Below are 23716 nucleotides of genomic sequence, written 5' to 3'. Positions count from 1 at the left end.
GGCCTTACGTCTGTTGAGAAAGTGCTCTGCAGGGTAAGATGTATGTAAATGTTTAAAGGAAACCTCTCTTCTCTTATTAGTAATAGAGTGAGTCATGAGCACACCTTTGACCAAGGAATATTAGCAGTGTTGCTCCAGTAGGTGGCGCCCTGAGGCGCCATGACGGCCTCTCCGAGACGCGGCGTGAACAGCTTTCTGGCTACTCCTGCTGGGGGGGCAACACGCTCCACAGGCAGCACCAAAACCACAGAAACGCCTCCCCGAACTAAACCCTCGCACCACACCGCAGCGCACCGGAACAGGCCCATCCCCGAGGCGGACTATAAGCGGACTCTTCCCTTCCGGGACGCGATATTATGAACCCTACATAGGCCTCGCCAAAATCCCGTTTCTGGCTTTGTCACGTGTGCGCCACCGTAGCAACGCGAAAATATGTTGTTATGGGGTTAGCGCTCATCAAGGAAACGCTGTACACCCACAATTTAACCTGTCTAAGTTATCCACAATCAACATTAACGTTTTTAACTCAATCTTTGCTTGCTCCACGTTTGAGCATAGGATACTTCACCCCTTACCTCCGTTCTGTTGTTGACAGCCAGCAGTCCAAAATTACAAAAGCAGCCAGCTGTCCAAAATTGCGAAAAATACAAAATTACAAAATTGAAGGTAGCTAACGTTAGCTTTGCTTCGCACCGAGTTGATAGTTGATTGTTTCCTTAGCAACGCAGCGGAAATCCGGCGTCCGTTCGCGAGATTTGGGACAGGGTACGGGATTTTGGCGAGGGCTATGTAGGGTTCATAATATCGCTTCCGGGACCCTACTGCCTAACGCGCGCGCGATGCCAGCATGGCCTCGCGAGAGAACGCGCATGGAACTTTGGGATACTCCGCCCGAGGCGCCCGACAGACAGCCCGAGGTTCCCCAGTGGTCAGAGCTGGAAGACCAGAGTTCCCAAAGGGCGACTTTGAGGTACAGTCCAGCTCAAGGTCTCTGAAAGTACGCCTGTTTCTGTCACTGTGAAGTCGTGATACCACAGCACAACGGGGGAGGAGGGGGGGAGGCTCCCTGGGACTACTTGGTTTCTCACAAGAGACCGCGTCACTTGTCCTCAGCAGGACCACGACGTGGTCCGTCTTTCAGTGGTTTACATCGTGGTCATGACAGCGTTACACGTCTTGACATGTCACGTCCATGCCGCTGAGCCGCGTCGTCTCGGCGTCACCTCCCTACACTGACTTGATTGAGACGTTGCTCTCGGCGCCATCGCGGTGGGGAAGTGTGCTACTGGTAACGAGACGAGCCACTGGCGGCATGGCCACCTTCTCCCGGTGCAAGTGTTGCACCTGTAGCTTTACTGTTTTACTAAACGCTTCATGTTGAATCGTGTGTGTGTGTGTGTGTGTGTGTATGTGTAGTCCTGGATCGCCCCGCACCTGTTCCGTTACCCTGCTCTCGTCTGCCTGTGGGACACTTCTGACGTGTTGTGTGTTGTTGTCTGGACGGACCTGCGTGCGCAGGAGGTGCGAAGTGGCTGGACTGTGGAAGACGATGTGTTGTGTTTGCATGTGCAGATGCGAGCTGCTCGTCCATGGGTGTAAGCAGGCTGGATGTGTTCTACCGGAGGCTGCTCCTCACCAGGCTCTTCATACAAGGATGGGGGAAACCCGAAGACCTCAAAAGGTGCACCACACAAACGCACACGACCACACAAACAACGCTATGTGTGTATTTTGCTTGTTCCCAAACTCACACACAGACACACGCGCGCGCACACGCACACATACACGCGCACATACACAGTCAGCATCTTGTAACTTCTGATTTGATAGGTGCTCTAGAACCATTGCTTTTTACACACTTAAGAACTGTTAATTTTTTTGTAATTACAAACCCCAGTTCCAGTGAAGTTGGGATGTTGTGTAAAACGTAAATAAAACAGAATGCAATGATTTGCAAATCCTTTTCCACCTATATCCAATTGAATACACTACAAAGACAAGATATTTAATGTTCAAACTGATAAACTTTATTGTTTTCTGCAAATATTCACTCATTTTGAATTTGATGCCTGCAACACGTTCCAAAGAAGCTGGGACAGGGGCATGTTCACCACTGTGTTACATCACCTTTCCTTTTAACAACAATAAGCGTTTGGGAACTGAGGACACTAACTGTTGAAGCTTTGTAGGTGGAATTCTTTCCCATTCTTGCTTGATGTACGACTTCAGTTGCTCAACAGTCCAGGTGCTCCATTGTCGTATTTTGCGCTTCATGATGCACCACATATTTTCAATGGGAGACAGTCTGGACTGCAGGCAGGCCAGTCGAGTACCCGCACTCTTTTACTACGAAGCCCCGCTGGTGTAACACGTGCAGGATGTGGCTTGGCATTGTCTTGCTGAAATAAGCAGGGACGTCCCTGAAAAAGACGTCGCTTGGATGGCAGCATATGTTGCTCCAAAACCTGTATGTACCTTCCAGCATTAATGGTGCCTTCACAGATGTGCAAGTTACCCATGATGCCATGGGCACTAACACCCCCCCATACCATCACACATGATGGCTTTTGGACTCTGCGCTGATAACAATCTGGATGGTCCTTTTCCTCTTTAGCTCGGAGGACACGACGCCCATGATTTCCAAAAACAATGTGAAATGTGGACTCGTCAGACCACAGCACACTTGTCCACTTTGCGTCAGTCCATATCAGATGAGCTCGGGCCCAGAGAAGCCGGTGGCGTTTCTGGGTGGTGTTGATATCTGACTTTGGCTTTGCATGGTAGAGTTTTAACTTGCACTTGTAGACGTAGCGACGAACTGTGTTAACTGACGATGGTTTCCCCAAGTGCTCCTGAGCCCACGTGGTCATATCCTTTACACAGTGATGTCGGTTTTTAATGCAGTGCCGCCTGAGGGGTCGAAGGTCACGGGTATTCAGTGTTGGTTTTGGGCCTTGCCACTTACGTGCAGAGATTTCTCCGGATTTTCTGAATCTTGTGATGATATTATGGACTGGAGATGATGAGATCCCTAAATTCCTTGCAGTTGTACATTGAGAAACGTTGTTCTTAAACTGTTGGACTATTTGCTCACGCAGTTGTTCCCAAAGTGGTGACCCTCGCCCCATCCTTGCTTGTGAACGACTGAGCCTTTCGGGGATGCTCCTTTTATACCCAATCATGACACTCACCTGTTTCCAGTTAACCTGTTCACCTGTGGAATGTTCCACACAGGTGTTTTTTGAGCAGTCCTCACCCACCCAGTCTTTTGTTGTCCCTGTCCCAGCTTCTTTGGAACGTGTTACAGGCATCAAATTCAAAATGAGTGAATATTTGCAAAAAACAATAAAGTTTATCAGTTTGAACATTAAATATCTTGTCTTTGTAGTGTATTCAATTCGATATAGGTGGAAAAGGATTTGCAAATCATTGTATTCTGTTTTTATTCACGTTTTACATAACATCCCAACTTCATTGGAATTGGGGTTTGTAAAACATTCAATTATTTACTTCAACCTACGAGAGCCAGGCCTTTATTTGAGATGGGCTGTTACTAGAGAGGCCATTATTTCCAATTTGTCCTTTTAAGCCCCTTGAGGCAAATTTGTAATTTGTGATATTGGGCTATACAAATAAGATAAAACAAATACTTGTTTGCTGCTGGACCCGTGTTTGTGCGACTTAATCAAACATTTTCAGCAGCAGTTTACAGAGACTGGAGCATGTCTCCAACCATTTAATATTATGTAACCCGACTCCATGGTCCAGACGGATAAGATAACAATGTATTAATTAAAGGGTATATTTTTGTATTGTTGACATGGTCTATGAGAAGATTGAAAGCAACAATGATTTTCTCTTACTCACCAGCAGCTGTGTTGTAAGCACCATCAGAAATGGCGACATTATGCAAGCCATTGAACTCCATTGTATTCCAAAACACAGTTTAACCAGGTCACGGAGCTGTATCCTTCATTTGGCCTACACAACTCATCGTAACAAACAACTTGGACATTGTTGTTTTCTCTGAATGTGTTCACAGATGGCCCCAGCTACACCTTTCATTTCTATGTAAACAAGACACTGCGCATGAGCAGGAATTTAACAGGTGCCCAGATACGACAGTAAACCATAACACAGGTGGGATTACAGGCTACGGCATGCGGTGCACTGATATATAATTTATAACTTCTCTCATGTCATCTCATCATCAGCCGCTTCTCCGGGGTCGGGTCGCGGTGGCAGCAAGCTAAGTAGGGCACTCCAGATGTCCCTCTCCCCAGCAACGCCCTCCAGCTCCTCCTGGGGAATCTCAAGGCGTTCCCAGGCCAGATTGGACATGTAGTCCCTCCAGCGAGTTCTGGGTCTACCCCGGGGTCTCCTCCCAGTTGGCCATGCCCGGAAAACCTCTAAAGGAAAGTGCCCAGGAGGCATCCTAATCAGATGCCCGAACCACCTCAACTGGCTCCTCTCGACACAAAGGAGCAGGTCGGACACCCTCCGGATGTCCTGGCTCCTCACCCTATGGAGCCCAGACACCCTATGGAGGAAACTCACTTCAGCTGCTTGTATCCGCAATCTCACCCTTTCTGTCACTACCCAAATTTCATGACCATAGGTGAGAGTTGGAACGAAGATTGACTGGCAAATTGAGAGCTTTGACTTTCAGCTCAGCTCCCTCTTCACCACAATGGTCTGGTACAACGTCCGCATTACTGCTGATGCTGCACCAATCCGCCTGTCAATCTCCCGCTCCATCCTACCCTCACTTGTGAACAAGACCCCGAGATACTTGAACTCCTTCACTTGAGGTAACAACTCATCCCCAACCGGGAGGGAGCAATCCACCTTTTTCCAGTAGAGAACATGGCCTCAGAGCTGGAGCTGCTGACTCTCATCCCGGCCATTTCACACTCAGCTGCAAACTGCCCCAATGCGTGCTGGAGGTCGCGTTCTGATGAAGCCAACAAAACCACATCATCTGCAAAGAGCAGAGATTCAAGTCTGAAGTTCCCAAAACAGATTTTCTCCTCACCTTGGCTGCACCTTGAGATCCTGTCCATGAATAGACTGCAGCCTTAACCGCCATTCCGTTGACTCTGACATCACTGGATAAAAGGGGGCAGTACAACACTTGTTCTGAGTTCCCCTGGGAGCAAAGGAAAGACTCATGGTCCTTCAATGAAAGTTGGCCACCAGTGGGTGCTGGTTGCTGAATGGAAGGAGAACTCTGCATTGCTGGTGTCTCAAGGCTGGATTCAATGTCAGAAGGCCAGATGTCAAGCGGGGCGGTAACATGGGCCCTCAGAGGGCTCTGCTGCTCCTGATGGGAAGCAATTCTGTCACAAATAACTTGTTTACGTGCTGTTGGTTTGGCGGGCTTCGGAGCAGCAAGTTGGGCCCAGAGCTGCCTGCAGTGGCAATTGATGAGTGGAGCCAAGCCTGTCCAGCAGATCTTGTTGGAGGGGCAGCAGCTCCATGTCAAATGGACAGATGTGAACAGGGCTGCTCAGAGACATCCCCTGGAAGGTGAGCTCTAACCATGCTTGTTTTGTGACAGGCGCCCAGTTCTGGGTATAACTGACATGGTCGATGTTGCAAGTCTTTCTTCTGATTGGCTTGCCTGAAGAAAGCATTGCTTGTGGAACTTCAGCAAAGATATTTGCACCCGTGAGGCTAATATCAGACCCTGTGTCTAACAGGACTTGGATGTTTACGCTACCTTCAGAAAGCACCGTGGTGTAGATATGCTTTGCATTACCTTTCCGCACAAGGTCACCTAAGAACTGCAAAAGGGGTGCACTGTGAGTGCTTGGTCTCACCACCAGGGGGGAGGCTCGGCCCCTGGGTTGGTGTTCTGTGCTTTGCCTGGGTCTTCTCCTCAGCCAACAAAGTAGACCCTTGGTGGAGATGGAGAGGGATTTCGGCTTAGTCATGTGAGCAGAGGACCCTTGTCACCCTTTTTTGGGTGGTCCTCCCGGTCTTTTGGGGCGTGATCAGGTGCGATGGCAAGCTGCTCCTTAACAGTGTCAGCCACAAATTCTTTCAGTGTTTCCAATTAGTTCTTAGAGAACTGCCCTGATTTGGTATCCCTACCCTTACATCCCCGTTGACGGGCACGGCTGAACTGATTATTCGGTCTCTTATTGAAACAATCTCTGTGTGAGTTGCAAGGGTAATGGACCTGTTGCCAGCTACCCTTCTCTTGTTGGGTCTGTTCCCTGCGTGGGTAGCAGCCACCTGGCTTGCTCGACTCATAGTTGAGGCTACTGGCTCTCTTAGGATCACCTTGATGACTCCTCCACCCACCCTGGTGGTGGCTTTGTGGATAGCAGTTTTAGGCGGTGCCTTTCCCTGTTGAACCCTCTGACAACACCTCACAGCCCCTTAGTTCTAACGAAGCACTACCTAGAGACTGTATGTTGAGCATTCTGGCCTCCTTGTCCAGTGTATCAGTTTGGCGCACAACTGTCTCCCATGTCATCTGGACCATCTTCCTAATTTCCTGCATTGTGTATTTACCCTGTCGACATGTAAATGTGACATGAGTGTACACAGGGGTGGAGGTTGTGCAGGAAAAGGGATTTGAAACTCCTGTCTTCTTCCAGGCCTGCCGCATTACTGCCTTGGAAGTAAGCATTTCTTAACTGCCTATAATACTCTCGTGGAAGTTCTGTCCTTTTATGCCTGATCTGGATGGCGCTGATGGTCACTGTTATCTCATCAGTGTATGGAGAGTACTCCTCGTGTAGAACCTTGCAGAGTTTCCATCAGACCCGGGATGGTTGGATTTCAATGAAGGCATGAACACCCGTACTGGTTGTCTTCTGTTTAACAGAAGGAATGTCTGTGAATGTTCTCATTCATCCAGGTCATGGTTATCCAAAGGAGTTGAATCAAGTGCAACTGGACTTGGTATAACAGAAGGAATATGCTCCCACTAGTTCAGATTATGGAAAACAACAAAATATGTTACCATAATTATGCAGATGACACACAGATTTACACAACAATATCACCAGGGGGTTATAATCCTATACAAGCACTGAGTAAGTGCATTGAACAAACGATTAGATGTCTCAGAATTTTCTTCAGTTAAAGATAAAACTGAAGTAACTGTCTGGAAGCCAAGGAAGACCAATTAAAAGTCAGTGCTCAGCTACAATCGGTAATGTTAAAAACCACAAACCAAACCAGAAATCTTGGTGTAGTCATGGACTCAGACCTGAATTTAGATAGCCACATTAAGACAAGAATTAAAGGATTTATGTCTCAGCAGGATTTGGAAAAACCTGTCCATATGTTTATCTTCAGTTGACTCCACTACTTTAATGGTGTTTTCACAGTTCTCTCTAAAAAAAATCAGTCAAATGGCTGCAGCGGATTCAGAACGCTGCTGCTCGAGTCCTTACCAAGACCAAAAAAGTGTATCACATCACTCCAGTTCTGAGGTCATTAAACTGCCTTCCTGTCCATCAGACTTAATTTTGAAACTCTGCTCTTGGTTTATAAAGCACTGAATGGTTTAGGGCCAAAATAATATTTGAACTTCTGCTACACTATGAACCATCCAGACCTCTCAGATCATCTGGGACAGGTCTGCTTTCTGTCCCCAAAGTCAAGATTAAACATAGAGAGGCAGCTTTCAGTTTTTATGCACCACATATCTGGAACAAACTCCTGGAAAACCACAGGTCTGCTGCAACTCTCAGTTCTTTAAATCATGGCTGAAGACTTTCCTATTTGCCGCTGCCTTTTATTAAATAAAACTTGAAGCTTTTGATTATCATCTTGCACTGCAATGTAACCTTTACTCTTTTTATTTGTTTTTAAATGTCTTTTTATTGCTTTATGTTGCTTTTTTTTAATGCCCTTTAAGTTTTATGTAAAGCAGTGAATTACCTTGATGCTGAAATGTGCTATATAAGTGAATTTGCCTTGCCTTGCCTAAGGGGCTTGCACCATCAATTTCTGCTTGTGGCTATATTTCATTTTAAATTTGCCATATAGGATTTTGGGATTTCAGACAAAGTACATGGGTCATTCACCTGAACCTGAGACGGAAAAATATAGGATTACAGTTGATCAAGAGGGTTACCCGCCAGATTTAGTTCAATCCCTGAAACCAGCAGCGCAAAATACTGCTTTAACTCCATGTCATGCGTACTGTTCTTCTGGCTTGAAAACTTTTCCACTTGCCTACTCGCCTACACTTATGTATTCCTTTGATGAGGAAAATCATACAACAGAAATAAATGTCCAGTATGACTGTCAGTCACATCAACAAAAACAGCAGGTCACCAGATGTTTTGTGTAGTAACCGTAGAGCTAGATCAGTATAAGAATTTGATTCTGTCACGACATTTCATGCTATCATGCCATCTTTTGTTCTGCAGAATTTTTGAGTTCCGGAAGATCATTGGAGACAGGGAGCGATGTAAGGATCTGGTGCCCACTGACTATCCTGTTTACATTGATAAGGTACTGAAACTCCTCATTTGTGTCTGTAGATCTAGATTTTCCTTTTCCATTTCTGTTTTATTCTTAACCCATTCAAGTCCATAACAGAATTTTTTGATTCCCTTTAGTCTGTATGTTCTCCGAGCTTGCCAGAAAACAAATCTGATGAAATGTTCAAAATTATCAAACCATGGGAGAAGTGGGTTTTTCATGTCATACTAAACGTAGCTGTTAGGCACAAGGGACTATTTTTTTTTATATATAAAAAATTGGAAAAAATGTCCAAAAATTAGTCAATAAAATTGAACACATTTATAATCTTCGTTTCACATGCGGGAGGCTCATATCTATATAAACCATGTCAATAGAATTTCCTGTGATTTAATGTTAGGCTTCAGTTAACTGAAACTTACTTGCTCAAGGAGATTTACTCAATGGATTTCAATGCAAGATCAGGAATAACATCTGTTCACAGAACCGTGGAACTCTTTTTTTTTTTTGTGAGAACTTAAACACCCCCCCCCCCCACACACACACACACACACACACACACAAACACAAACACAGACTCTCATAGTGTAATGCAAGAGTTCTCAAATTTCTGAATATCTTCAGTGCATAGATCAGCTAAGTGAATCAGCTATGCTGTCATGGAGATGCAGGACTAGAGGACCCAAGTGCAGACACAGACACAGACACAGGAGAAATGGGTAACAAAAGGTTTAATACTGGTGAGGATGAACAGGACCGTGAGAGACGAGCATGCTGTGATAGCTCCAACATGGCGGCACCCAGCTGCAAGATCTAAACACTGACAATCCCCTCCGTCTCAGATAAAGATAAGAAACTAATAATTAAAAATAAAATAAAAAGAACCTGCCCCGAAATTACTTTGTCATCCCATGGGACCCCCCCCCCTTTCTCCCAATTGTACTTGGCCAATCACCCCACTCTTCCAATCCATCCCGGTCGCTGCTCCACCCCCTCTGCCGATCCGGGGAGGGCTGCAGACTACCACATGTCTGCTCCAATACATGCGGAGTTGCCAGCCGCTTCTTTTCAACTGACAGTGAGGAGTTTAACCACAGGGACGTGGCACGTGGGAGGATCACACTACTCCCCCAGTTACCCCTCCGCCCCCAAACAGGCGCCCCAACTGACCAGAGGATGCACTAGTGCAGCGACCAGGACACATACCCACATCCGGCTTCCCACCCGCAGACACGGCCAATCATGTCTGTAGGGACACCTGACCAAGCCGGAAGTAACACGGGGATTCAAACCGGCGATCCCTGTGTTGGTAGGCAATGTAATACACTGTCACGCTACCCGAATGCCCCACCCCACGGGACTTTATACCATATACACCAGAGTCAAGGACCTTGGGGAATATTGTTAGTTCATGTCCTTCCTCAGGGAGATATTTTAGAGTATCTTGGAGCAGAGAAGTGGCCAAACAGCGCAGCTTTTCCACAGGGGTTCCTCAAGGATTAGTGTTCGATCCCTTCCTCTTCTCAATATACACCACCTAACTTGGTGCAATCATCCGCTCCCATGGTTTCTCACACCACTGCTATGCTGACGATACCCAGCTCTTCCTGTTGTTCCCTCTGGAAGACATAAGTCTCGGCTCGGATTTCATCATGCCTTGCCAATATATCAGCATGGATGAAAGGACGTCACCTTTAACTTACTCTCTAAGATCAAGCGCCTTGTTATCACAGCCAGTCCCTCTTTACAACAAGAGATCAGTATCCAGCTCAAATCAACCCAACTCATGCCCACAAAGTCTGCCCAAAACTTGGGCAGACTTTGATTGATGACCAACTAACCTTTAAGGTTCATGTGGCATCAGTTGTTCGGTCAATTTATTTTAATTTATTTGTATAGCCTATTATCACAAATTATGAATTTGCCTCAGTGGGCGTTACAGCAATACAACGTCCTGTGCCTAGATTGTCGCATCGGCTAAGGAACAACTCCCTAAAAAAAAATCTTTCACAGGGAGAAAAAATAAGAAACCTCAGGGAGAGCAACAGAGGAGGATCTCTATCCCAAGATGGACAGCGTGCAATGGATGTTGTGTGTACACAATTCACAGATTAACATTGAAAGAGGATAACAAAATTATAATGGAATTATAAGATATATGGAGAATATGATGAGGAGAATGCCAAGCAGTGTCCAGATACCAGGAAACAGGAACACTTTATTTGTCATTTCATTACCACCGCAACAGCCTAGGACAGGGATGGGCAACATGATCCAGAAGGTGTGTAACTGTTTGGTTGGAACAAAGACCTTCACCCACACCGGCCCTTTCTGGATCATGTTGCTCACCCCTGGCCTAGGACCTGAGCCATGCGACCACCATCACCATAGAGACCTGACAGAAGGACAGACTACACATGCACACAGGGGAGACTCACATCACACCGTTCATATATGTGGGAGAAGAGACAAGAGAAAACAGTCACACATCAGAGTGAGAGAAGGATATAACATTGAAACGGTTGTGTTGACTTGCCCTATACAACATCAGGAAGATCAGACCCTACCTGTCTGAGCATGCAGCACATTCCTGATACAGGCTATCATAATATCATGTATGGACTACTGCAACTCCTTACTGGCATGCCTCCTCGCATCAATGTTCAAACCTCTGCAGATGATTCAGAACGCAGTGCCACATCTGGTCTTCAACCAGCCGAAAAGAGCCCGTCACCCTGCTGTTCATAACCCTCCACTGGCTCCCTGTCACTGCCCGCATCAAATTCGAAACCCTGACACTCGCTTACAAAACAGCAACCAAAACAGCTCCCTCCTACCTGAACTCCCTCATTCAGGTCTATGCTCACTCCCGCTCCCTAGGCTCTGCCAGTGAAAGGCACCAGGTACTACCATTCAACAGGGCCCTGAGTCGCTCGCTAGACTCTTCTCTTCTGTAGTTCCACAGTGGTGGAATGAGTTACCAAACACTGTTTGATCGGCAGAGTCCCTCTCAATCTTTAAGAAAAGGCTAAAGACCCAGCTCTTTCGAACACCTCTGCACTTCATGAGCTGAAGAATAAAAAAAAAATTAAAAAAAGAAAGAAAAAAAATCTGCTTCTATGCATTGACATTTGTCACCTGTGTCCTATCGCACTCAAACTTAGCTTTATGGCACTTACTCATATTGTTCTCTCCTGCCTACTAGATCCTTGCTTGTGTTGTATCAGCTCTCAGATGTACGTCACTTTGGATAAAGGTGTCTGCTAAATTAAGTTGTAAATTGTCATTGTAAATTGTGATATATTGATCACTACTATAACCGGTACACAATGGAGGATGACTCCAGCAAATCGGCTAAAAGAAAGAAGGCAAACTCAGCCACCGACACAGATGACCTACTGACCACTGATGTAGAGGTAAGTGTCCTGGCTTCCATCGACAATAAGCTGGACATGCTTGGTACATTACACCATGATGTAATTGAATTGAAAGCCAGCCTGGACTTCATGCACCTTGTGTTCAGTAAACTACAAAAAGACAGTGCCCTACTTAAAACCACTTAGTAGTCTCCTGAAAGTAATTAAAAAAAGAAAATAAATTGATGAAAGAGTCAATCCTGGATGTACAAACGAGAAGCATGTGTGACAACCTCATTTTCTCTGGGATCCCCAAGAGCACCACACAGAGCCCAGAGAACATGGTGAAAAGCATCCTCCTCTCGGCACTGAAAGTCCCAATCGACACCGTGAACCAGATCACCTTCCACCTGGTCCATCAACGGGGAAACCGCATGGGAGTCCGAGCCCGGTCCCTTATTGCCAAATCTGAGCATTTCTAGCAGAAGGATCTGGTCAAGAGCAGAGGACAGGAGCTGAAGGGAGCCATGTTTGGACTTAATGACCCATTTCCATGGGAGATCAACAAGACATGGAAGGTCCTCTACCCCATTCAGAAAGAGGACAGGCAGAAGGGTAAATGGGGTAAATCGCTGGTAGTGGACAAACTATACACAGTCAGTTATTCTGTGATACCTCCACCATGCCATGGTTGTTTTGATAGCTATAGTTGTAGATAACAAATAACTGTCAGGATTGTAAATATTGCTCACCCTCCCAACATTTCTACTTTCCAACCCTTTCCTCCAAACCTCTCTCTCACTCTGTTCACTGTCCCACGGTATGTTTGACTTTACAGTGTTCATCTTGGTCTTTTTGTCTGTCATAATGTTCTGTCTATCCACGCTTATCTGTCTGTTCTGTGTGTACATAGTATGTATGCCCGCAGTGTTATCATTATACAGCAGAAACAAAGGTACAGGAGAAGAACACTTTCCTTTGCTACAAGGGAACTACGCCAATCCTACCTAGACTAATGAAGTGGGTCTCGGGTTACCATCTCTTCCACTCTTATTTTTCTCTCTAGACCACTCACACCCTTATTTTTCTATCATCCTTTACTCAGCCACAACGGCATTAAGTTTGTTAGCTGGAATGTGAGTGTCTGTTTACTGGTTTTTTTGAGTGTTTCTGTAAAATCCGCTTTGGCTTTCACTAGCTATGACAGACACACACTACTGGACAAAAATACGATATGTTAAATACGATAGATTCAGATTTCACATCGAGAAAAACAATAACAGTAATCCCAGACTGTCCATTGTTCAGGCTGCCTGAAACAGTACCTGGGAAGCACGGCCAGTGCAGAAAGCGGGGACATGGGAAGGACTGGTCTGGCTGAGGCAACATGGAAACCGGTCTGCCCTCTCTCAAGCATTCTTCTAGCGAATGTTCTGTCTCTGGACAACAAGCTGGATGAAGTTGCGAGCAGGATGTCTTTCCAGCGGGACATTAAGACCTGTAACTTTATGGTTTTCTCTAGAGATGTCGCCACACCACTTTTTCACTTCCGAGACCGATACTACAGCTTTGGCTGTCGGCCGATACCGATACCAGTCTGATATTTTGTTTTACTCTTGTTCTACTACCACTACTGCTACTACTTTCAGCCACTCCCGTTAGGGGTCGCCACAGCGGGTCATCTGTTTCCATCTCTTCCTGTTCTCTGCAGCTTCCTCTGTCACGCCAGCCACGTGCCTGTACCAACAATAATAATAATGACGATAATAATAATAATGATGATAATAAACTATTAATGATAATAATAATGATAATAAAATACATGGAAGCACGTTGCTTATGATAGCCAATTACCCACCTAAAACATCTCACTCAAATGGAGAACAAAGAAATACTTGCCCAGTACATAGTCCACAACAACAGTTGGTTATGAAAGACTACCACCCTTTATTCAACACTGCAAAAATAAAAACAGGTACTGCAGTACTTAAATCAACCAACAGGTTTAAAGTCAAAACAATTTAAACAGCAGTATTCAGCATGATAAAGAAAACATACAACACTATCTCTTACAGTGCAGCTAGTATGTGCACATGGCAGTGTAAAACACAATTTAAATGTGTATAACAATCCAGAAAAATAACACAAAATTAACAAACAGTTTAAACTGACCTTAGTGACCTGGCTGCTTTACTTTTAACAATTGTAAAAATAAAACAACAAATCACTTTCACAGGTGCCATTTCTCTGTAACAAAGCTCTCAAACATGTGAAGTTTGCTCACTTAACCATGAGGGGCAGAGTCTTCTTTAGCAACATGAGCTGTTCAGTGGTCTGTGCCGTCAGCCTGCTCCTTCTTACGTCAGTAATAACTGAGGCTGTGCTGGAGAGCCTCTCACTCTCTACACTGGTGCAGGGAGCACAGACACATTTAGCTGCCCTGGCTGCCAAGGATGGCGGTCCAGGTTGGTTGGCTTTCCAGTAAAACGAGGGATTGTCCCACTGTGGAATAGTTTCCTCACTGAGGTAGGAGGTCTGCACTTGATTTGTGCACTTGTGGTGATCCCAGGACCAGGTAGTACCATGCTTTCCTCCAGGATTTCATCAGACGCTGCCAGGGCTGCTGCTAGTTGTGCCTGCAGCCTCCATCCGTGGAGTCTTGTCTGCTGGCTCGGAGGCTGGAGTGTCAGGTGTAGTCTTCAACACATTGTCCATCTTCCCTACCTCTGCTTTTAATGCGTCCTTTCCAAGTCTCAGAATGTCTACATTTGTGAACTACCTGGTATAATAAAATATCCATCCCTCCATTATCCAAACCGCTTATCCTGCTCTCAGGGTGGCGGGCATGCTGGAGCCTATCCCAGCAGTCACTGGGCTGCAGGTGGTGAGACACCCTGGACAGGCCGCCAGGCCATCACAGCCCCCCCCCCCACACACACACACACACACACATTCCTACCTTGGGACAATTTAGTACAGCCGAGTCACCTGACCTACATGTCTTTGGACTGTGGGAGGAAACCGGAGCCCCTGAAGGAAACCCACGCAGACACAGGGAGAACATGCAAACTCCATACAGAGGACGACCCGGGACGACCCCCAAGGTTGTACTACCCCGGGGCTCGAACCCAGGACCTTCTTGCTGTGAGGCGACCACGCCTTTGTGCGGTCGTCTCACAGCTGTGTAATGGGCTGTGTAAATAAAGTTGCCTCGCTTTGCCTTGATATGTATTTGTATTGTGTTGATTCTTCCAGACAGAAGACCAGTGTGACTGTAAGATCCATGATGGATTCCTCATTTCTCCTCTTGAACATTTGATCCCTGGAATTCTTCCACCCGAGGCTGTAAAGGCAAGGTAAGAAAAACCCCCAACTGAAAACATACATGTTTTGTTCTACCACTATCTCTTCTGTTTACAATGATTAAAGGATCATTACGCTTTTTTTTTTTACAATTTGGATTTTATTTTCATAGTTTTTGCGCGTCGTACATATCTGTTAAGATAACATTTTACTCACTGGCTCCATTTTGGAGATTTTGGACATGGGACCACCACTGGACAGAATAAGGGCGTCTTCATGGTGGCATGGAATACAATCCCTAAATCTGTCCTTTCAACGACAAAAAAATGTACTGCCTCAGCTAGACGGTATACATGATTTCTCATAATCTATAACTCCTCAGTTGTGCTGGCTGGGTAGTTTATTGATGGTTACTCCTACAAAGAGTAAATAAGATGGTAATTCCTGCAAGTTGAACCAGGAAGTCTTGATGCATGCTCAATAATCCAGGTAAGGAAGTCACAGAAAGTTGAGTCAGTTCATCTGGACACAACGTTTATTGACAGAAACGTTTCATCATCATCACCCTTATAAACAATACAGTGGCTGCAGGTGTCCCCACCCTTACAAACAATACAGTGGCTGCAGGTGTCCCCACCCTTATAAACAATACAGTGACTGCAGGTGTCCCCACCCTTATAAACAATACAGTGGCTGCAGGTGTCCCCACCCTTATAAACAATACAGTGACAGCAGGTGTCCCCACCCTTATAAACAATACAGTGACTGCAGGTGTCCCCACCCTTATAAACAATACAGTGACTGCAGGTGTCCCCACCCTTATAAACAATACAGTGACTGCAGGTGTCTCCACCCTTATAAACAATACAGTGACTGCAGGTGTCCCACCCTTATAAACAATACAGTGACTGCAGGTGTCCCCACCCTTATAAACAATACAGTGACTGCAGGTACCCCACCCTTATAAACAATGCAGTGACTGCAGGTACCCCCACCCTTATAAACAATACAGTGGCATAACGACCCAAACCAACGATCAGTTTCATATTCAAATAGGCGTGACCATTAACTAGAGTTAGTATGACCATGTGTACTGTTCACAGAGGATTGGGGAATGTTTGCAATCACATCATTGTAAAATGGTGACAGATGTACTCTTACCCCCCCCCCCCGTCTTGGTTCAGTGATGGTTGTTCCCTCTTCACATAGATGGCCTCTCTGACTCCTCGTTCAAACCAGCATTCCTCCCTATCAAGGATGCTATTGGCTAAACCAGGGAACAAGACCAAAGACCTGTTCTACCCCCGCAGGGTCAAACCCTGAGCTCTGGACAGACGTTGTCTGGGGTAAAAGAAGAGTCAAACACTACAAGCACAATTCCACTAATGTCTCAGCAGAGGTTCCGCTTCCAGTGTGGGAAGATGGCAGCACAAATTCACGTTTGCAGCTGCCTCACCCAATACCTGTGTGGGAAGACAGCGGCACAAATTCACATTTGCGGCGGCCTCACCCAGTACCATGCAGGGTCTTTGTCCATGTCTGCATCTAAATTTGTCTTCGTTTGATGGCTGGGAGAGCTGGTGCTGGATCGGCTGGGAGATCCTGGTCTCCTGTGGGCCCAGGGACCATGCTCCTGCCTGGAGCTGCGCCTGAAGAGGAAACACCGAGGGCAGTCTGACAAGACGTGGAAGCGGGGCAGGCTAAGCTAACTGCTAGCCCATGCAGACCGGCAGTTGCAATAACACCGAGGGTGGTCTGGCGGCAGCCTCGCCTAGCGTTTACAGAGTTTTTGGTGTCGTCGTGTGGAGTGCGGGGCGTTGTGTTGGGGTGTCTGGCTGGGAGAGTTAATGTTGGATTAGAGCGTGGTTTGCTGCGTCCTGTGGGCCCAGGGACCACGGCCCTGCCTGGAGCTGTGCCCAAGGAGGAAACACCGAGTGTGGTCTGACAGGATAAGGAAGTGGAGCAGGCTAAGCTAACTGCTAGCCCTTGCAGACCGGCAGTTCACAGTCATCCTGGTGTTCGCTCTCTTGGACAGTAATTTTTTCTTTTTCTTTTTTGATATGTTGGATATAGTATGTGTTTTGTCATTTTTTTGTAGTTTGGATATATGTGTTGTTGTAGCTAGAATGTGTGCTTTGCTCTTTGTGTTGCACTGCTGTGGGCTGGGGGAAATGATATTTCGTTTCATTTCATGTGCGCTTTCCTCCACATGCACTCCTCAAAAACTGAGCTTCACTTACAACTTATAATAATGATGATGATAATAACAATGATAAACTTCATTGACAACTTATAATAATAATAATAATAATAATAATAATAATAATGATACACTTTATTTATGCAGCATCTTTCAAAACCATGTCAGAGTGCTTTACAATACAAGATGAAATAGTACACACAGTCCGGATAAAAACACAGACCACAAGATCTGATCTGCTTCACATAAGGCAGAACAGTCAGGACAAAACAACATAAATGAAATATAGAACATTAAACCAGATTAAAAAAACCGTTATGATTAAAACAAGTGAAATGAAAGTGATAAAAGAGAAATATGAAATTGGCCAACACCAGATTTACTTTAAAAAGCCTTTCTGTAAAAGTAAAATTTTGGGAAGTGGTTTAAATGAAGGCAGTGAGTTTGCTAACTTAATGTCCTCAGGTAGGGAGTTCCACGGTGGTGGGGCTCTAACAGGAAATGCCCAGTCGCCTTTTGTAACGCAGCTGGCTGAGGGAACAGTTAACAGTTCCTACCTGAGGAGCGTAGGCAGTGGCTAGGCTCATGGGGTGGGAGTAAGTCTGTGATATAGGTAGGAGCAAGGCCATGTAGGGCTTTTTTTTCCCCAATTGTACTTGGCCATTTACCCTATTTTCTGAGCCGTCCCGGTCGCTGCTCCACCCCCTCTGCTGATCCGGGGAGGGCTGCAGACTACCACATGCCTCCTCCCATACATGTGGAGTCACCAGCTGCTTCTTTTCACCTGACAGTGAGGAGTTTCACCAGGGGGATGTAGCGCGTGGGAGGATCACGCTATTCCCCCCAATTCCCCCTCACCCCTGAACAGGCGCCCTGACTGACCAGAGGAGGCGCTAGTGCAGCGACCAGGACATGTACCCACATCCGGTTTCTCACCCACAGACAAGGCCAATTGTGTCTGTAGGGATGCCCGACCAAGCCGGAGGTAACACGGGGATTCAAACTGGCGATCCTGTGTTGGTAGACAATGGAATAGAACGCTACGCTACCTGGACGCCCACATGTAGAGCTTTAAAAGTAAGTAGTGAAAGTTTAAAATCAATCCTATACCTAACAGGTAGCTGTTAAAGGGTTGCAAGAATGGGAATGATATGTTCTTGTCTCTTGGAATTTGTTAACAGTCTGGCTGCTGAGTTTTGGACAGCTGGAGGCAGGAGATGGACTTTTGACTGAGCCCTGAATACAAGGAATTACAATAATCCAGACATGACGAAATGAATGCATGGATGACTTTTTCAAGGTCCATTTGAGATAGAAAATGTTTAATTTTTGCAATGTTCCGGATTTGAGGAAAGCATGACTGCACTACCTTTGGCGATTCCCCCCCCCCTTTTTTTTCTCCCTAATTGTACCCCTCCAATTACCCCACTCTTCTGAGCCATCCCGATCTCTGCTCCACCGCCTCTGCCGATCCGGGGAGGGCTGCAGACTACCACATGCCTCCTCTGATACATGTGGAGTCGCCAGCTGCTTCTTTTCACCTGACAGTGAGGAGTTTCACCAGGGGGACGTAGTGCGTGGGAGGATCACGCTATTCCCCCAGTTCCCCCTCCCCCCCGAACAGGTGCCTCGACCAACCAGAGGAGGTGCTAGTGCAGTGACCAGGACACATACCCACATCCGGCTTCCCACCCGCAGACACGGCCAATTGTGTCTGTAGGGACGCCCGACCAAGCTGGAGGTAACACGGGGATTCGAATTGGTGATCCCCGTGTTGGTAGGCAACGGAATAGACCACTACGCTACCCGGATACCCCTACCTTTGGTGATTTGTGTCAAAACAGAGCTCCGAGTCAAAGAATAAACCCGAATTATGGATGGCGTGCTTGACATTGGCGGACAGGTTCCCAAGATTATTTTTCAGGTTGCTGGTCAGATTAGGGGGACTGACTAAAAGGACCTCAGATTTGGACTCATTGAGGAGGAATTTTTGTGACATCCAGCATTTAATATCGGAGAGAAAAGCCGTAACACAGAAAAGTTCATCTATGTCACTACCAGCAATTGGGAAATCAAGTCGGGTGTTGTCCACATAACAGTGAAAATTAATATTATGATCACAGGTGTTCTGACCCAAGGGAAGCATGTAAATGGAAAATAATATTGGATTGAGAGTTGACCCCTGGGGCACACCACATGCAAGGGGGGCTGGGGATGAGGAGAATTCTCCCATTACAACAAAGAAAGATCTGTCGGATAGGTAAGATCGGAACCAGGCAAGAGCAGTGTCCTTAATCCCAACATAGTTTCCCAGGTGATTTAAAAGGATATCATGATTGACCATATCAAAAGTGGAACTCAAGTCTAGCTGGATTAAAATTGAACAAGCACCAGAGTCAGCGGCAAGCCATAAGTCGTTGGTAACTTTAATAAGAGCTGTTTCTGTACTGTGGTGGGCACAGAATCTTGATTGATATTGCTCAAAGATGCTACAATTATTCATGTGTGCAATTAGTTGAGAAGCAACAGACTTTTCTAAGATTTCAGATGAAAAAGGTAAATTGGAAATTGATCCAAAATTGCTTAAAACAAGAGGGTCGAGAGTGGGCTTCTTCGGGAAAAGTTGGACTATTGCGTGTTTAAAACTACATGGGAACAAACCGGTAGACAGTGAGCAGTTGATAATGGAGAGAATTTGTGGGCTGTCTGATAAACCGCTTTCAGAAACCTAGTGGGGATGGTGTCTAATTGACAGGTGGAAGGCTTAAAGTGAGAGATAACCCTCTAACAGAGAAATTTGTTAAAAATGAGTCAAACTGGCGGAGGGTTCAGTGCAGATGGGGAGATTTCTCGTCAAAGGTGTAATGTGGAGCCTGGTGTCATCTATTTTATTAATGAAGCGGCGGAGGAACTGCTTGCATTTTTCAATGGATGCGTCTAAAGGCTGGCTAGGAGGGGGCTAAGCACTGAATTTATTGCTTGAAATAAAACCCTGGGGTTGTAGCAGCTACTAGTAATCAAATTGGAGAAGTAGGAATGCCTTGCTTGTTGAGATGAAGATGGTAGAAAATGAACTAGAATCAGAATGGACAACATGTTGCTGTTCCACCCTGAGAAAACAAATTACAGTTCCAGCATAACATCTTCAGGCTGTCAAACATTGCCTGGGTAGATCAAAATCAAATCAATTTTATTTGTATAGCCCAATATCACAAATTACAAATTTGCCTCAGTGAGCTTATGATCCTGGGTAGATCCTGGGTAACCCCTGAATTCAGACACCGATTGGCTAACACTGATGTCTTTGCAGGCCTGGGTGATTGCTCGTTGCAAGAGGTAGACAATAGATGTTAGGAGGAAGGAATTACAAATAACCATCGTGCTTTGCTGCTGGCTGTCAGACAATCTTCAGGGCTAAAACATTCCATGGGTGTGTACGCACAAATTTGCCGATAGTAACGATTGATACATGAGCCCCTGGTCTCTAAACACCAGTTGTATCTTTAAGAAAATTCATGATTCTTGAATCTTGAATCTTGAAGAAGGCACAACAGAGACTATACTTTATGAAATGTCTTAAAAAATACAGAATGTCCACGAAAGTCCTGGTCAGTTTCTATGAGTCTACCGTAGAGAGCGTCCTTACTGGAAGCATACTGGTATGGTTTGGCAACCTGACTGAACAGGCCCACAAACAACTGAGAAGGACCATAATAATAGCTTCAAAAATCCTAGCAACTGCACTACCACAGCTTCAGGACATTTACACCACCCGTTGCAGAAGGAAGGCCCTAAGTATCATGAAGGACACCAGCCAGCCAGCACATGGTCAGTTCTCACTCCTGTCCTCAGGACAACACTTACAGAGTATCAGAACTCAGACCAGCCACCTCAAAGACAGTTTTTCCCCCAGCTGGTCAGGGTAATGAAACAGTAGGTGCCTTGCATAACTTTCAGTGACTTATGATTTTGTAGGATTTCTAATTTCTTATTTATTGTTTTTGCTATTATTTATTTTTTCCTTCTGTATGGTTTTAAGGGCCGAGAGAGCCAGGGCATATGTATTTCACTGCATTTGAAGGTACATGGTGCTTTTTATATGTATATGATAAAGTGAAACTTGAACTTGAGTTGACAACATTGCCTTATTAACTCAAACTTATTTTTTTAACCCCTCATATAACAGGAAAAACTCTTACATAGCCTTAATAATATTTGCAATGGTACTAAACCCTTTTGGAGGAATGAGTAGTGAATACTTCGATCACTGTCAAAATAAATTAATATGAAAATATATTTTTGTGACAATTATTTTTCCATGTCATGCCCTATTTCGATTGAAAGAATGCTTCACTCACCACATTCCACCAAGCTTTTAAAAGTCAGAGGCACCTGAGAGCAAATGTACTTTGTGTCTTTGTATTTCCCTCATACAGCCTGCATTCCAAACGAAAAAAATATATAATCTACTAAGCTTTTAATAGTAAATATTGTCATATCACAATATAATCTCTTTACCTTACGTTTACCTCAAAGGTAATATCGACACAGCTACTGCACGAACAATCACCTGCTGCCCTTCTTACATTCTTCACTTCTGTTACCCTGCTGCTAGCAAACTTACTGATGATAGAATTCAGTACACAACAACAAGATCAGCCTTGATTCTGTTTATGTTCTATGTAAAATGAGATAGCTTAGGCTACTTGATGATTGTGTGCCATTCCATCTAACTAAAGTATTACTATTGGGAGGACCTTCTTGCCTCACAGCAGGAAGGTTCTGGGTTCGAACCGCGGGATTGTCCAACCTTGTGGGTCATCCCAGGCCTTCCTCTGTGTGGAGTTTGCATGTTCTCCCCGTGTCTGTGGTGGGGTTTCTCCGGGTGCTCTGGTTTCCCCCACCATCAGAAAGACATGCACGATGGGGTTAGAATTGGACCCCTAAAGATAATTTCTCATCTAATTCTTTACTTAAATATAAAAGCACATGAATTTGATTTGTGACAATCTCTTACCATGTATCCTTGAGTAAAAATGACACAATCAAACCACTTTCAGTACTTCTATTTAATGAAGGCCCAATGCCAGCTCAAACTCAGAGTGACATTCCAAATTATATGCTGCTCCAGAAGTAAGCCTCATATACTTTTACTAGCAACATCAATTCCACATCCCACACCGTTTATAGGCTACTTCCATTCCATTCTAATCGCTTTTGTCAATATTTGTCAACAAGTCATGTGAACGATGTTCCAATAAGAAGTGAAATACCTACACCGATCAGCCAAAACATTAAAACCACCTTTTTAATATTTAGGTCCCCCTCGTGCCGCCAAAACAGCTCTGACCTGTTGAGACATGGACTCCACAAGACCTGTGAACATGTTCGCTGGTATCTGGTACTAAGACGTTAGCAGCAGATCCTTTAAGTCCTGTAAGTTGCGAGGTGGGGCCTCCATGGTTGGACTTATTTTTCCAGCACATCCCACAGATCCTCGATCGGATTGAGATCTGGGGAATTTTGAGGCCAAGGCAACACGTTGAACTCTTTATCGTTTTCCTTAAACCATTGCTGAACAATTTTTGCAGTGTGGCAGGGCACATTATCATGCTGAGAGAGGCCTCTGCCATCAGGGAATACTGTTGCCATGAATGGGTCAGCATGGGAACTCTGACCAGTCTGCGGCTACACAGCCTCATATGCAAAAAGCTGCAATGCGCTGAGTGTTCTGACACCTGTCTATGCCAGCGAGCATGAACTTTTTCAGCGATATGTGCTCTAGTAGCTCTTCTGTGGGATTGGACCAGACAGACTAGCCTTTGCTACCCACGTGCATCAGTGAGTCTTGAGCCCATGACCCTGTCACCAGTTCACCGGTTGTCCTTCCTCGGACTACTTTTGGTCGGTACTAACCACTGGATACCGGAACACCCCACAAGACCTGCTGTTTTGGAGATGCTCTGGCCCAGTCCTCTAGCCATCGCCATTTGGCCTTTGACAAAGTTGCTCAGATCCTTGAGCTTGCCCATTTTTTCTGTTTCCAACAAAGCAACTTCAAGAACTGACTGACTGAGTTTACTTGCTGCTGAATATAGCCTACCCGGGACAGGTTCCAGAAGATTAGATAAATATCTTCTTCAGCTGATTACTGGTGATCAACAAGGTTTTGTACAAAAAAGGCAAGATTATCACAATATAATAAGAGTGTGGAATATACTCCATGAGAAACATAATGCAAAAGATGCGGCAGTGCTATCAGTAGTTGCATGTCAAGCATTCAGTAAGATAGAATGGGGTTACCTTTTTGACGTACTCCCAAGATTTGGGTTAGCCGAAACATTTCTCAAATTGATTCAACTACTATACACAAACCCAATTGTTAGGATTCTAACTAATAATACCA

At 45.3% G+C, this 23716-nt stretch overlaps 1 protein-coding gene across 1 annotated transcript in view; it reads left to right on the top strand.

Annotated features, from left to right (window-relative positions):
- The first annotated feature begins 896 nt into the window (after positions 1 to 896).
- abhd18 (abhydrolase domain containing 18) overlaps positions 897 to 23716 on the top strand; it is a 72865-nt gene continuing 50045 nt past the window's right edge. Inside the window, exons 1-4 of the mRNA XM_056287231.1 lie at positions 897 to 970; positions 1573 to 1681; positions 8397 to 8481; positions 15063 to 15163. Of these exons, the coding sequence (XP_056143206.1) occupies positions 1590 to 1681; positions 8397 to 8481; positions 15063 to 15163 (278 nt within the window). The 5' untranslated portion in view covers positions 897 to 970; positions 1573 to 1589. The remainder of the gene's footprint in view (positions 971 to 1572; positions 1682 to 8396; positions 8482 to 15062; positions 15164 to 23716) is intronic.

Source organism: Lampris incognitus, chromosome 1 (genome assembly GCF_029633865.1).
Source record: "Lampris incognitus isolate fLamInc1 chromosome 1, fLamInc1.hap2, whole genome shotgun sequence".
In the NCBI taxonomy this organism is placed as follows: Eukaryota; Metazoa; Chordata; class Actinopteri; order Lampriformes; family Lampridae; genus Lampris; species Lampris incognitus.
Note: the sequence above shows the minus strand (reverse complement) of the source record. Positions and strands in the feature narration are given on the sequence as shown.